The 12,929-nt window shown below is 42.6% G+C and overlaps 1 protein-coding gene and 1 long non-coding RNA gene across 4 annotated transcripts in view; one reads left to right on the plus strand and one right to left on the minus strand.

Moving 5' to 3' along the window:
- The window catches only part of LOC145536228 (uncharacterized), a 108,541-nt gene that overhangs the window by 89,350 nt on the left and 6,262 nt on the right, over positions 1-12,929 (plus strand). The window contains exons 3-7 of one of the 2 annotated variants that reach the window (XR_014075707.1): positions 5,834-6,085; positions 6,919-7,143; positions 7,618-7,722; positions 10,463-10,590; positions 11,527-12,343. This is a non-coding gene — a long non-coding RNA (uncharacterized LOC145536228). Of the gene's footprint in view, positions 1-5,833; positions 6,086-6,918; positions 7,144-7,617; positions 7,723-9,336; positions 9,414-10,462; positions 10,591-11,526; positions 12,344-12,929 lie in introns of both variants that reach the window. The other variant, XR_014075708.1, reaches the window with a different exon arrangement.
- Positions 4,755-12,929, minus strand: part of TSPAN7 (tetraspanin 7) — a 130,412-nt gene continuing 122,237 nt past the window's right edge. The window contains exons 7-8 of one of the 2 annotated variants that reach the window (XM_081565121.1): positions 5,969-6,041; positions 4,755-4,921 (exon numbers count right to left, since the gene is read on the minus strand). In XM_081565121.1, the coding sequence (XP_081421247.1) occupies positions 5,973-6,041 (69 nt within the window). In that variant the 3' untranslated portion in view covers positions 4,755-4,921; positions 5,969-5,972. Of the gene's footprint in view, positions 5,718-5,968; positions 6,042-12,929 lie in introns of both variants that reach the window. The other variant, XM_081565120.1, reaches the window with a different exon arrangement.

Raw genomic sequence — 12,929 nt, forward strand, 5'->3', positions numbered from 1 at the left:
AATTCTGAAAGAGATGGGAGTACCAGACCATCTGACCTGTCTCTTGAGAAACCGGTATGCAGGTCAGGAAGCAACAGTTAGAACTGGACATGGAACAACAGACTGGTTCCAAATAGGAAAAGGAGTATGTCAAGGCTGTATATTGTCACCCTGCTTATTTAACTTCTATGCAGAGTACATCATGAGAAATGCTGGGCTGGAAGAAACACAAGCTGGAATCAAGATTGCCGGGAGAAATATCAATAACCTCAGATATGCGGATGACACCACCCTTATGGCAGAGAGTGAAGAATAACTAAAGAGCCTCTTGATGAAGGTGAAGGAGGAGAGTGAAAAAGTTGGCTTAAAGCTCAACGTTCAGAAAACTAAGATCATAGCATCTGGTCCCATCACTCCATGGGAAATAGATGGGGAAACAGTGGAAACAGTGTCAGACTTTATTTTTGGGGGCTCCAGAATCACTGCTGATGGTGACTGCAGCCATGAAATTAAAAGACGCTTACTCCTTGGAAGGAAGGTTATGGCCAAACTAGATAGCATATTTAAAAGCAGAGACATTACTTTGCCAACAAAAGTCCGTCTAGTCAAGACTATGGTTTTTCCAGTGGTCATGTATGGATGTGAGAGTTGGACGGTGAAGAAAGCTGAGCACCAAAGAATTGATGCTTTTGAACTGTGGTGTTGGAGAAGACTCTTGAGAGTCCCTTGGACTGCAAGAAGATCCAACCAGTCCATCCTAAAGGAGATCAGTCCTGGGTGTTCATTGGAAGGACTCCTGTTGAAGCTGAAACTCCAGTCCTTTGGCCACCTCATGTGAAGAGTTGACTCATTGGAAAAGACCCTAATGCTGGGAAGGATTGGGGGCAGGAGGAGAAGAGGACCACAGAGAATGAGATGGTTGGATGGCATCATCGACTCGATGGACATGGGTTTGGGTGAACTCCGGGAGTTGGTGATGGACAGGGAGGCCTGGCGTGCTGCGATTCATGGGGTTGCAAAGAGTCGGACATGACTGAGCGACTGAACTGACTGATTCCTAGGTGTTTTCTTCTTTTTGATGTAATGGTAAGTGGGATTGTTTTCTTAATTTCTCTTTCTGGTCTTTCATTGTTAGTGTATAGAAATGCAACAGACATCTGTGTATTACTTTTGGATCCTTCAACTTTACCAAATTCATTGATAAGCTCTTGTAGTTTTCTTGGAGCATCTTTAGGATCTTCTACATATAGTATCAGGTCATCAGCAAAGTGACAGTTTTACTTCTTTTCTAAATTGTTTTTTATTCTCTGATTGCCATGGCTAGGACTTCCAAAACTATGTTGAATAAAAATGGCAAGAGTGGACATCCTTGTCCTGTTTCTCATCTTAGAGGAAAAGCTTTCGGCTTTTCACTGTTGAGTATATTAACTGTGGGTCTGTCATATATGGCCTTTATTATATTAACATATGTTCCTTCTTTGCTTACTTTCTGGAGAGGTATTTTTAATCATAAATAGATGTTGAATTTTATCAAAAGCATTTTCTGCATCTATTGAGATGATATGGTTTTAATTCATTTTGTTAATGTGGTGTATCATACTGATTGTGAATATTGAAAAAATCCTTGCATCCCTGGGATAAATCCCACTTGATCACAGTGAATGATCCTTTTAATATATTATTGGATCCAGTTTGCTAGTCTTTTGTTGAGAAATTTTGCATCTATGTTCATCAGTGATATTAGCCTATAATTTTTTTAATTTGTGGTATCTTTGTCTGGTTTTGGCATCAGGGTAATGGTGTCCTCATAAAATGCATTTGGGAGTGTCCCTTCCTCTGCAATATTTTGGAATAGTTTCACGAGGATAGATGTTAACTGTTCTCTGAATGTTTGATAGAATTGATCTGTGAAGCCATATGGTTCTGGACTTTTGTTTGTTGGGAGTTTTTAAATCACAATTTTCAATTTCAGTACTGATAATTGGCCTATTCATATTTTCTATTTCTTCCTGGTTCAGACTTGGAGATTGTACCTTTCTAAGAATTTGTGTATTTCTTCTACATTTTCATTTTATTGGTAAATAGTTGTTAGTAGTAATCTAAGATCCTTTATTTCTGTAGTAACTTCTTTTTCATTTCTGATTTTATTGATTTGGGCTTTCTCCCTTTTTTCCTTGATGTGTCTGGCGAAAGGTTTATCAATTTTATCCTTTCAAAGAACCATATTTTAGTTTCATTGATCTTTTCTATTTTTTTAGTCTATTGCATTTATTTCTGCTCTGATCTTTATGAGTTATATCCTACTAACTTTGGAATTTGATTTTCTTTCTCTAGTTGCTTTAGGCATAAGGTTGGGTTGTTTATTTGAGATTTTTCTTATTTGCTGAGGTAAGATTGCATCACTATAAACCTCCCTCTTAAAACAGCTTTTGCTGTGTCCCATAGGTTTTGGATACTTGTGCTCTCATTTTCATTTGTCTCTAGGTATTTTTTGATCTACTGTTTGATTCCTTCAGTGATCCATTAGTTGTTTAGTACCAATTAACAATACATCAGTGGATTAAGTCATCAACTTGTACGCTTCAAGCCTATACAATATTATATCAAATACATCTCAGTAGTATATGCATGCTCAGTCATGTCTGACTATTTGTAGCCCGCCAGGCTCCTCTGTCCATGGGACTTCCCAGGCAAGAACACTGGAGGGGTTGCATTTCCTCCATCAGGGCATCTTCCCAACCCAGGAATTAAACCCGTGTCTCCTGCACTGCAGGAAGATTCTTTACCACTTGAGCCATCGGGAAGCCCATAAAACTGGGAAAAAACTAATTGACTATATGTGAAAAGTCAAATAATAGGCTGAGAGAAAATATTTGCAATAAATATTGACACATCCAAGTAAGGATGTGCATACAGAATACATAAAGAATTCCTACAAATCAACTAAGATAACTGAGTTTTTTTTTTTAAATGCACAAGACTTGAATACCTCATAAAAGAAGATATCGGGAATTCCCTGGCAGTCCAGTGGTTAAGACTCCATGCTTCCACTGCAGGGGGCACAGATTTGATCCCTGGCCAGGGAACTAAGATTCCACATGCCACAGAGTGTGGCCAAAAAATAAAGATATTAAGGTAGTCAATGACAAAGTGAATGTTCAGTATTACCAATTATAATGTGAAGTCAAACTGAGATACCACCACACATTCAGAATAGCAAAACAAACTAAGTCTGAGAATAACAAGTGTTGATGAGGATTTGAACAAACTAGAACTTTTCTACTCTGTGGTGGGAGTATGAATTAGTATAATGACTTTGGAATAATGTTAGGCAATACCTTTTAAAGCTAAATAGACCTTATTTCTGAGCAAGGTTGAAACATCAATACTTTATAGTTTTAAAGTCAAATAAATCTTAGTTAAATGTTTCACACTGAAATTATATAATGGTGAGATCCAAATTCAATTTAGAATGTGTATAGATTTCTTGTTTACCAAAGTATAACAGTATTAGTATACTAGTGAATGCATAGTTTGCAAAAAGGCAAACCATGGATGGGGTTCTATTTAGAATTTTACAGAAAAATCCTCATTTTATTATATAACAAAAGAGAAATGTAAATGAAACTTTGAAAAGTTTTGGGCTATAGAGAAGAGATCTCTAATTCTCTAAAAATGCTGACCTTTTGAAAAGGGAATATCTGAGGGTGTGGGTCAGATATTGTAAGCCTTTTAGGGTTTATTTCCGGTAGAGTTCAGGCTAATATGTGGATATAGTTAGAACACCATCTCCATCCTAATTACAGAGAAGACAGAGCTTTTTAGATCCACTTGTTTGGGAAAAGATCAATAAATGCTTCTATTAGTTTTTAAGGATGATCCATTAAGAAGGAATGGAGAAGGGAATGGCAATGCACTCCAGCATTCTTGCCTGCAGAATTCCATGGACAGGGAAGCCTGGAGAGCTATATAGTCCATGGGGTCACAAAGAGTCAGACATGACTGAGCAACTAACACACACGCACACATATTAAGAAGGAAAAAAAATAGACTGCAGATAATATATACTGTACCTATTGCTAAAATGCTCTTTAAGTATAAGGATTTCATACTTTAGTATTAATACAAGCCATGGCATTGGGACAACTGAATGGTATGATGTTACCTCTTCGCTAGACTGAGTCTATTCAATCCAGAGAAGAATGAAGGAAGGGAAGAATACATGATCATTAGGAACAACAAAGGGGAAAGTAGATGTTCGTTTCCTTTTTTAAAGTGACATCCAGACTTTAAAACTCTGAAATCTTTCTACCTCTAGCCTGAAGTATGAAGATTCTATTTTTGCAGCCAACAATACATCCTGTTTATGATAAATGATTAAAATTCCTGGAATGTCCATTAAAAAAAAACTACCCCTTCAGTTTTTATACTGTTCAATGCTATTTAGTGGAGTTGGAGCTTGTAAGGGGGGATGTGTCAGTGTGTAAGATGGTCCACCTCAAATCCCCTATGGTAGCGGTCCCCAACCTTTTTGGCACTAGGGACCGATTTCATGGAAGACAGTTTTTCCACAGACTGGGGGGATGGGGGGGTATGGTTTGGGGATGATTCAAATGTATTACATTTATTGCATACTTTATTTCTATTATCATTACATCAGCTCCACCTCAGATCATCAGGCATTAGATCCCGAGGGTTGGAGACCCCTGTCCTATGGAACAAAATGGAATAGAAATGTGTTTAAAAACTTTAAGAACAAGACCAGAACACACTAATTTGTAATGACTATTTATTAATACATGTATCACAAATGTTCACAATATCAATGCATTCTTGTTGGCATGCGAGACAGAGGCATTTTTTAAGATTTTTTAAAAATATCTTGACTTTTGTTCCCCCTTCACACTCATTTTTAAACTGATTTTGATGAGGTCCTCGATGTCTGTAATGTCAATGCAAAGAAAAAATATAGAAAGACATAAAATAATACAATAGCAATTAATTGAGGGAAAACAGAAGTAATTATTTCCTTCAGAGGAAGCAACAATACAGCTTTGTAACAGGGTTATACAGGCGCACTAAACCCTATATACGTTCCCAGGCATGTAACAGCAAGGAGCAAGGAGGCCACCCAAAGCTCAATAATCTCCTTCGTGCATGGCACATGCCCTTTTCTCCTCAAGGACAATTACAAAACATTACATGCCCTAGGCAGCCTGAAGAAGGTTAGGAAAGAGCCTTAGTAAAAGGGAAAACCCAACCAAAGGAGATTAAGCCAAAAGAACAGATAGCTATCTGCTTATCTATATCTAGGGGGTGTGCAGCGTTTATCAATCATGATCAAGGGCTAACAGGAGCCTCCCACACTACATGCAGGGCCCAGCAGGGCCAGTGATGGTGTGGAGAACCAGTCACCTACAATGAGCTGCAGTTGGACCAAGTACAGATGGAGGAGCTGGCACGCACAGGGCCTTGGGTGGGGTCCCCTAGGACTAGATGCAGGGAACCTGGCTACACTCTGGCACAACAGGGCTTCACAAAATGGAACGCTACGCATGATGCAGGCTGAAAGGTGGAGCAGAGGCTGTGTGGGAGTGTCAGTTGCAGTTGCACGCGGGGTGGGGTGGGGGTTAGGACAGGTGTATTATGTACTGTGCTCTAACATTCTTTGGAAGTCTTTCAAACATTGCTGCAGTTCCTTTTGAAAACAGGTCTCTTATTCCATCATTCTTGAAAGACTAAGAGAGAAATTAAAACATATAAATGACTCACCATTAATAAGGACTTAAGGTAACAAGCTGAAGAGAGCATTTTGATGTTTTCCACAATAGCAGTAATCACATCTCTTGCCCAGCACCAGAGAAAAGAGGCTTTGGCACATGGCCAAGTGCCACCAAGAACAAGGAGTGAAGTGACCAAGCAGTACCCTCATCCCTTTGAAGGGGGGAGTCCAGGCCCCAAAGGGAGAGCCCTCCCCACCGCCACTCACCTCCTTACACCATCTCATACTGGTTGGCCGTGATGAACCGGGACAAACAGCAGGCCAGCAGCATGCCAATCAGCTGTTGGCAGAAGGAAAAAGACAACAGGCTCTCAAGTCACTGAGGTAACACATTTCTTTGACCTGCCCCCCTCCACCCAGATATAATTTTTAACAACTGAGGGCTTTTGTACATGAGTGGGAAAAGGGCACTAGGGAAAACAGTCAAGCCTGATTTCAGTAGTGGGAGCAAAGACTTAGGAAGCCTAAGTGCTGGTGGAGGACAGCTAGAAAGTGTCAAACTGGCCCTAAGGTTACAGTTCTAGCTCACTCTGGCCATTGAAAAATGACTTTTGATGTAAGTAATATTAAAATGTGTTCCTATGTTCTGATGCGAAGAGCTGACTCATTGGAAAAGATTGAGGGCAGGAGGAGAAGGGGACGACACAGGATGAGATGGTTGGACGGCATCACTGACTCAATGGACATGGGTTTGGGTAAACTCTGGGAGTTGGTGATGGACAGGGAGGCCGGGCGTGCTGCAGTTCATGGGGTCACAAAGAGTCGGACATGACTGAGCGACTGAACTGAACTGAATATTCTGAGAATAATGAAAAAAAATTAAGTTACTACAGCAAGGTAGTAGTAACTACCTGGCATTAGTATGGTAGAATTGAATGCCAGAATTGAATTTAGAACCATAACCACATGCATTGGGAAGCTATCTCAGCACAGGCTGATACCCCAGCCATACCTGGCTGACAAGATAATAGTTCTTTCTCTGAGACAATGGGATGCTATTCTTGACTTGGAGAGTGTGCCAAGTCAGTCAGTCATGAAGTAAGTCATGGTTTTTGAGGGATGGGCGGGTTTGAACTTCTCTTTATCTCAAAACCATGTAGATATTTTAGGCCTAAATGGGCCCATCTACACTCAATGTCTACCCCCTGGTTTTTCAGCACAACCAATATCAGAGTACTTCCACCTTCCCAATCTTCTACCTACTTTGTGCTTTGACTTAACTTCCAACACAAGTGAATCTGATAAAAAGCTGTTACTTCACTGTATCTGTTCTGCTCACTGGAGACCACAGTTCTCATTCCTGACTCAGGAAGATCAGCACTTTTTGGACAGGACCCTGATTGTGTACTTGAGTCTGAATGTCTGCAGCTTCTCTTGGCCAGGTGAGAGTCACTTCTTCTTAAGCAATTGTTATTGGTTCAGAGGTGGCAAAGACCTTGAGAGACAGTCTAGTATAATGTCAGCTTCCCTGGTGGCTCAACTGATAAAGAATCTGCTTGCAGTTCAGGAGACCTGGGTTCAATCCCTGGGTTGGGAAGATCCCCTGGAGAAGGGAAAGGCTACCCACTCCAGTATTCTGGCCTGGAGAACTCCATGGACTGTATAGTCCATGGGGTTGTAAAGAGTCAGACACAACTTAGTGACTTTCATACACTTCTGTGGCCCCAGGACCAGCCAAATCAGCATCATCTAGGAGTGGGGCCCGGAAACTGATGTTTTAACCAGCCTTCTAGGTGACAGAACCATTCACCCAGTCTATCGGGTCACGCTTATCTTACAGATTACACCTTGGGTCCTACTATTGATCAAGGCAACACCCAAACTCTGTTCTCCTTCCTCTCTGCTCAACCCTGCAGGCTGCAGCCCACCTGATTCCCTCTCTCGGTCAAATCCTAGATTCTTCTCTTCCTTTATCAAATGGAAATTGTGCTATGAAACATGCAGATTATAACGTCTGTCAGGTAAGGAAAAGTCACCACCTTATTGGACTCATTTCTTACCAAGGCTCTGGCCATCATTTTGTGCCACAAAATACACACTATTGTGCCTATACCAAGTGGCCAAAGTAACCATGGCTGTAACCTCCAGAAAAGTGTTGTTGTCAGTTGTGTTTGACTCTTTGTGACCACATGGACTATAGCCAGCCAGGCTCCTCTGTCTATGGGGATTCTCCAGGCAAGAATACTAGAGTGGGTTGCCATTTCCTTCTCCAGGGGATCTTCCTGACCCAGGGATCAAACCCAGGTCTCCTGCATTGCAGAAAGATTCCTTACCCTCTGAGCTACCAGAATATTATGCCAAATTGGAAAATAAAATCCCCTCCATGAGTACAAGGATTTTGAACCATATAGTTTGTCTTTTTTCATTACAACTGCTATTTTTCAGGACCAACATACACCAGATCACATTTTCAGTTCAGTTCAGTCACTCAGTCGTGTCCAACTCTTTGCGACCCCATGAATTGCAGCACCCTAGGCCTCCCTGTCCATCACCAGCTCCCGGAGTTTACCCAAACCCATGTCCATCGAGTTGGTGATGCCATCCAACCATCTTATCCTCTGTCGTCCCCTTTTCCTCCTGCCCCCAATCCTTCCCAGCATTAGAGTCTTTTCCAATGAGTCAACTCTTCTCATGAGGTGGCCAAAGGATTGGAGTTTCAGCTTCAACATCAGTCCTTCCAATGAACACCCAGGATTGATCTCCTTTAGGATGGACTGGTTGGATCTTCTTGCAGTCCAAGGGACTCTCAAGAGTCTTCTCCAACACCACAGTTCAAAAGCATCAATTCTTCGGCACTCAGCTTTCTTCACTGTCCAACTCTCACATCCATACATGATCACACTTTAGATACTCTCAAAAATCAGATGCCAGCCAAAAACCAGAGGTACACTGAACACTTGGGAATACCGAGTTATTTAATCCCTACTACACACCTGGGCAGTACTACCATCCCAATTTTCCAGATAAGTAAATGGGTTCAGGAGAGGTTCAAGAACCTCCCTCAAACCATACAGGAAGCCCACACAGAGTTTATGGCTCCACCCTCTTCTACCAAGAAGAGCCCCCTTTCTAGCCTAGACCCTTTCCTTTCCAGAATAACTCCTCTGCCTCTCACCACCAGGGCTCCCTTCCTGCCTTACATTTCAAACTTCAGGGAGAGAGCTTTCAGTAGACATCTCTTTATCTGATCTCAAGTTCCTAGATACTTTCTTTGTAAGCTTATTAGCACTTCAGGTTTTTTTTTTTCATTGACCTCCTGTATGTTTTAGCACTTACAGTAGTCACCATGCCACTTCACAGTTTGCAATGCTCCTGTATTCAGTGGTTTGCAATGCTCTCAGCCCCCATGGCAGTTCACAAGCTACACAGCCAAAACATTCTGTAGCATGCATCAATATATCTTGCACCTAAACTGTTTTCAAGGGAATATACTGTGTCCCTCTATCTTTTTACCCCCAAACAGAAACAGCATCATTTTTAAAGCACTGGACAGACTTTCTCACAGAAATAATAACTTTAAAAATATAAGTAAAAATAAAAACTAGTTGCTTTCAAACTGTATTTTGTATTTCTAGGGCAAGAACATTGGAGAAGGCGATGCCACCCCACTCCAGTACTCTTGCCTGGACAATCCCATGGACGGAGGAGCCTGGTAAGCTGCAGTCCATGGGGTCGCTACGAGTCGGACACGACTGAAAGACTTGACTTTCACGCGTTGGAAAAGGAAATGGCAACCCACTCCAGTGTTCTTGCCTGGAGAATCCCAGGGACGGGGGAGCCTGGTGGGCTGTCATCTATGGGGTCGCACAGAGTCGGACACGACTGACGCGACTTAGCAGCAGCAGGAGCAGGGAAAGAACATACCTTCTTCTGTTTGTCCATGGGAGAAGACAGATTTTTAAAAATGATTTTTTAACATCTACTAAGAAATTGTTCCTTAGCTGTCCTGAGCTGGGGTATATACAAGCTTTGTGAAAACAGTAGTTTACACATATTGGCTTTTATTCTAGTTGATTCTGGTGCAAAAATCCTAGAATCTGGGATATGGTGGGTGTTCTGCATTATTTGCAGGGTTACTGATTTCACATCTGCTATAGTGTTTCATCATATTTGAGAGAGAACTTTGATCTCTCATTTACCTTATCACCAAATTAAAGGAAAGTGGGGAGGGGGGAACATGCTATACTTAATACCATTTATTAACAGATTATTTCTAGGTACATAACTGAGAGCCTATTAAAGGTAAAGACACAGGCTCTTCCTCAGTCTGAATCAGGACCAAATGCTCACTTGCCACTAGACCCAATTATTCTGTAGATAGAAAAATCCATCCTATTTAGATGAAACCTTTCTTTAGGTTAAATATATGTAAATTCCTCAAGAACAGAGGTATGCTCTGGAGCTGATGTGTTAAGGCTGGAGTATGTGGGCACAGGGACAAACTTCTGCTTCAAACCCCAGAGAGAGAGGCAGGAAGAGGAGAGCTTCCCTCTTATGCTAAAAAGCCCTCAGGACAGAGATACCAGAGCCACCTCTCTCTCCTTGTGGCCGGTTGAAATGCCAAATCCCATACAGCCTAGGGAGTTTGAGATCAGATTACTGGTATTTGGTCATCTAAGACTTTGTAATTAGCCTTCGTCTAATTGTTGGAAGTAATATTTTATTTCTACCACTCAGCCTTGTCTGTACTATATTCTGTAGGGTCACAAAAGCCTCTGGGAGGACCTTCACGAACTGAGAAGCCACAGAGGGAAGGAGAGAAAAAAGCCCCTCGACTTACAGAAAGCCAACTCTAGCCTTCTCGAAGCTTCCCCACAAAGAGAGCTCCAGTAACGGGGATCGCACAGTGGGAATCTGCAGATACCCAGGAACAGGGTGGAGGCCAAGGGGTTGGGGAGAGGGGCTGAGAGAAGGTAGAGTCTAGCTCAACCAAGACCAGGGCTGTCAGAGGCATTGGGGCTGGGGTATCTTCCCCTGCAATCACCGTGGCCACCAAATGGGCCAGTTCCTGATCCCTGAGGGGCAAAGAGAGGCCAGATAACAAAGCTATAAAAGACAACTTGCTTAACAATAGGTCTAAAATTTCAATCTTCTCAATGCCTCCCCTGGTGGCTCAAATAGTAAAGAATCTGCCTGCAATGCAGGAGACCTGGGTGTTCAATCCCTGGGTTGGAAAGATCTCCTGGAGAAGGGAATGGGAACCCACTCCAGTATACCTGCCTGGGAAATTCCATGGACAGAGGAGCCTGGTGGGCTACAGTCCATGGGGTCCCAAAGAGTTGGACACAACTGAGCAGCTAACACTTCCACTTTTCATAATACCTGTAGAGATTTTATATTGATAGCCTAACTGGGAAAGTAAATAAAACTTCCACATCTTTAGGAACATGTCAAGGAATCCGATTTAAAACAAAACCATATAAATACTTTTAGGGACTGTTTCAGAGCCTGCAAACAGTAGGGGGATAGGTAAAAATTCTGTTAGCCTTATCTGGCCATGTCTCATTGAGGCTACTGACACCTTTGTCTTGTCCTCGATACAGAAAAGATAAACAAGTCCTGGAAAAGAACTCTTGGTCCATAACAAATCATGGCAGCAGCCTGTGGGCCCTGGAGGAGGCCCTGCAGAGGGGAGGGTTGGGCAGGACAGGGGAATGGATGGGCAGGACAGGGATGGGTATTTTTTAGTGAGTACCTTTCTCCTTGCAATTTCACAGACTCAAACACTTTCATTATAAAGGCACAAACTGACTTCCATTTAATAGGTGCTACGTGAGTCAAGAACAAGGGTTATATTTGGCCTAAATGTTGAATGCTGCAGACCAGATGAGATCATCAGAATTGTAGTGGATCTACACTAGTCACCCAACCTCAAGCAAGCCGCTCAACTCTCCCTTCTGGAAAACAGCTTTCCCATCCTTACTCAGGACTGTAACATTCTATGCTTTGGGGGGATTAATCCAGCCTAACAGTTTCCAAGTCTAGTGAAGCTGATTACATCGGAGACAGAAGTGCTAAATACAGAGACCCCATAGCAGAAGGCCAACCAAGTTCCAACTCAGTATCACAAAGTAATATCAGTGTCTGGACTTGGATGCTTGGCTTCCAGTTCATGTTAGGGGTGAGGGAGGTGATGATTGTGTGTGTGTCTGTGTGTCCATCCCCAAGCCCCCTCGAATAAAAGAGTAGCTGCCAAAGATGCAAGGGAGGAGGTACCCTATCAAAACACACTCAAATATCTGCTATAAATTAATAGGGCATCAAGTCTGGACAAACAGGCTTTGCCTTGAGAGGGTAAAGGGACCTGGGAATTTGTGGAGAGAGGTATTTAATGCCTGCCAAACCCCTATTGTCCAAAACCAGCACTTATGGTCTTTAAGTTAGCTAAGTTAGTTAACCAGGGACCGAGCACTCACAAGTCTATTAAAAGGCTAGACTTCAGCTTAGTTTTTCTTGTCCACTATACCACATTTAGGTACATTATACCACACTTATGTTTAATTTCTAAGACAATAGGTACGCAAGACTGGTTTGTTCTAACCAAGGACAGCGTGGATGTCATGAGAGCAGCTGAGGAGAAGGGTAAGGAGAAGGTGGGGGCAAGTGAGGAGTCGGGGGACGGGGGCTCTGTTCTTTCCTACCTACTTTGATCTCCCTGTGGCCTCTACTCAGCAAAGCTCAGCAAAGGCCAATATGATTGATTTAGCCAATATTTATTTGCTAAGTGTCACTATGACACTTGTCCTAAAATTTCTGAACGTGTGGCTGAAGCTTTGGTGCCAGGTCAGTGACCAGGATCAGCAGGGCTGGTTCTTCTTGAACACACATCTGCTAAGTCGCCACCATGGTCCCAGAGAGGCCCTGGATCTACTGGCATCTGGAAGCCCACTTCAGCTTCCAGGTTCCCTGAGGCTCCTGGCACCATTCAAAGCTGCAGCTCCCAGTGCATCTGACTACCAAGAGCCACCCATGGCCATTCCTCTCCCTGCCCCAAGGTGAACATGGCAGATCTCAAATCTCTGCACTTGACCAGCCATGTGGGTGAATGCTACTGCCTCTGTGATGCTCCTGGGGTTTGGGTTTTGTTTTCTTATTCCAACAACTCTGGAGTACCTTGATGAGACCTAAACTCTCTGTGGAGAGAGTCTGTTTCGGGCTTCCTTGGAGC

Source organism: Giraffa tippelskirchi, chromosome X (assembly GCF_054371585.1).
Source record: "Giraffa tippelskirchi isolate mGirTip1 chromosome X, T2T-mGirTip1v1.2.pri, whole genome shotgun sequence".
Lineage (NCBI taxonomy): Eukaryota > Metazoa > Chordata > Mammalia > Artiodactyla > Giraffidae > Giraffa > Giraffa tippelskirchi.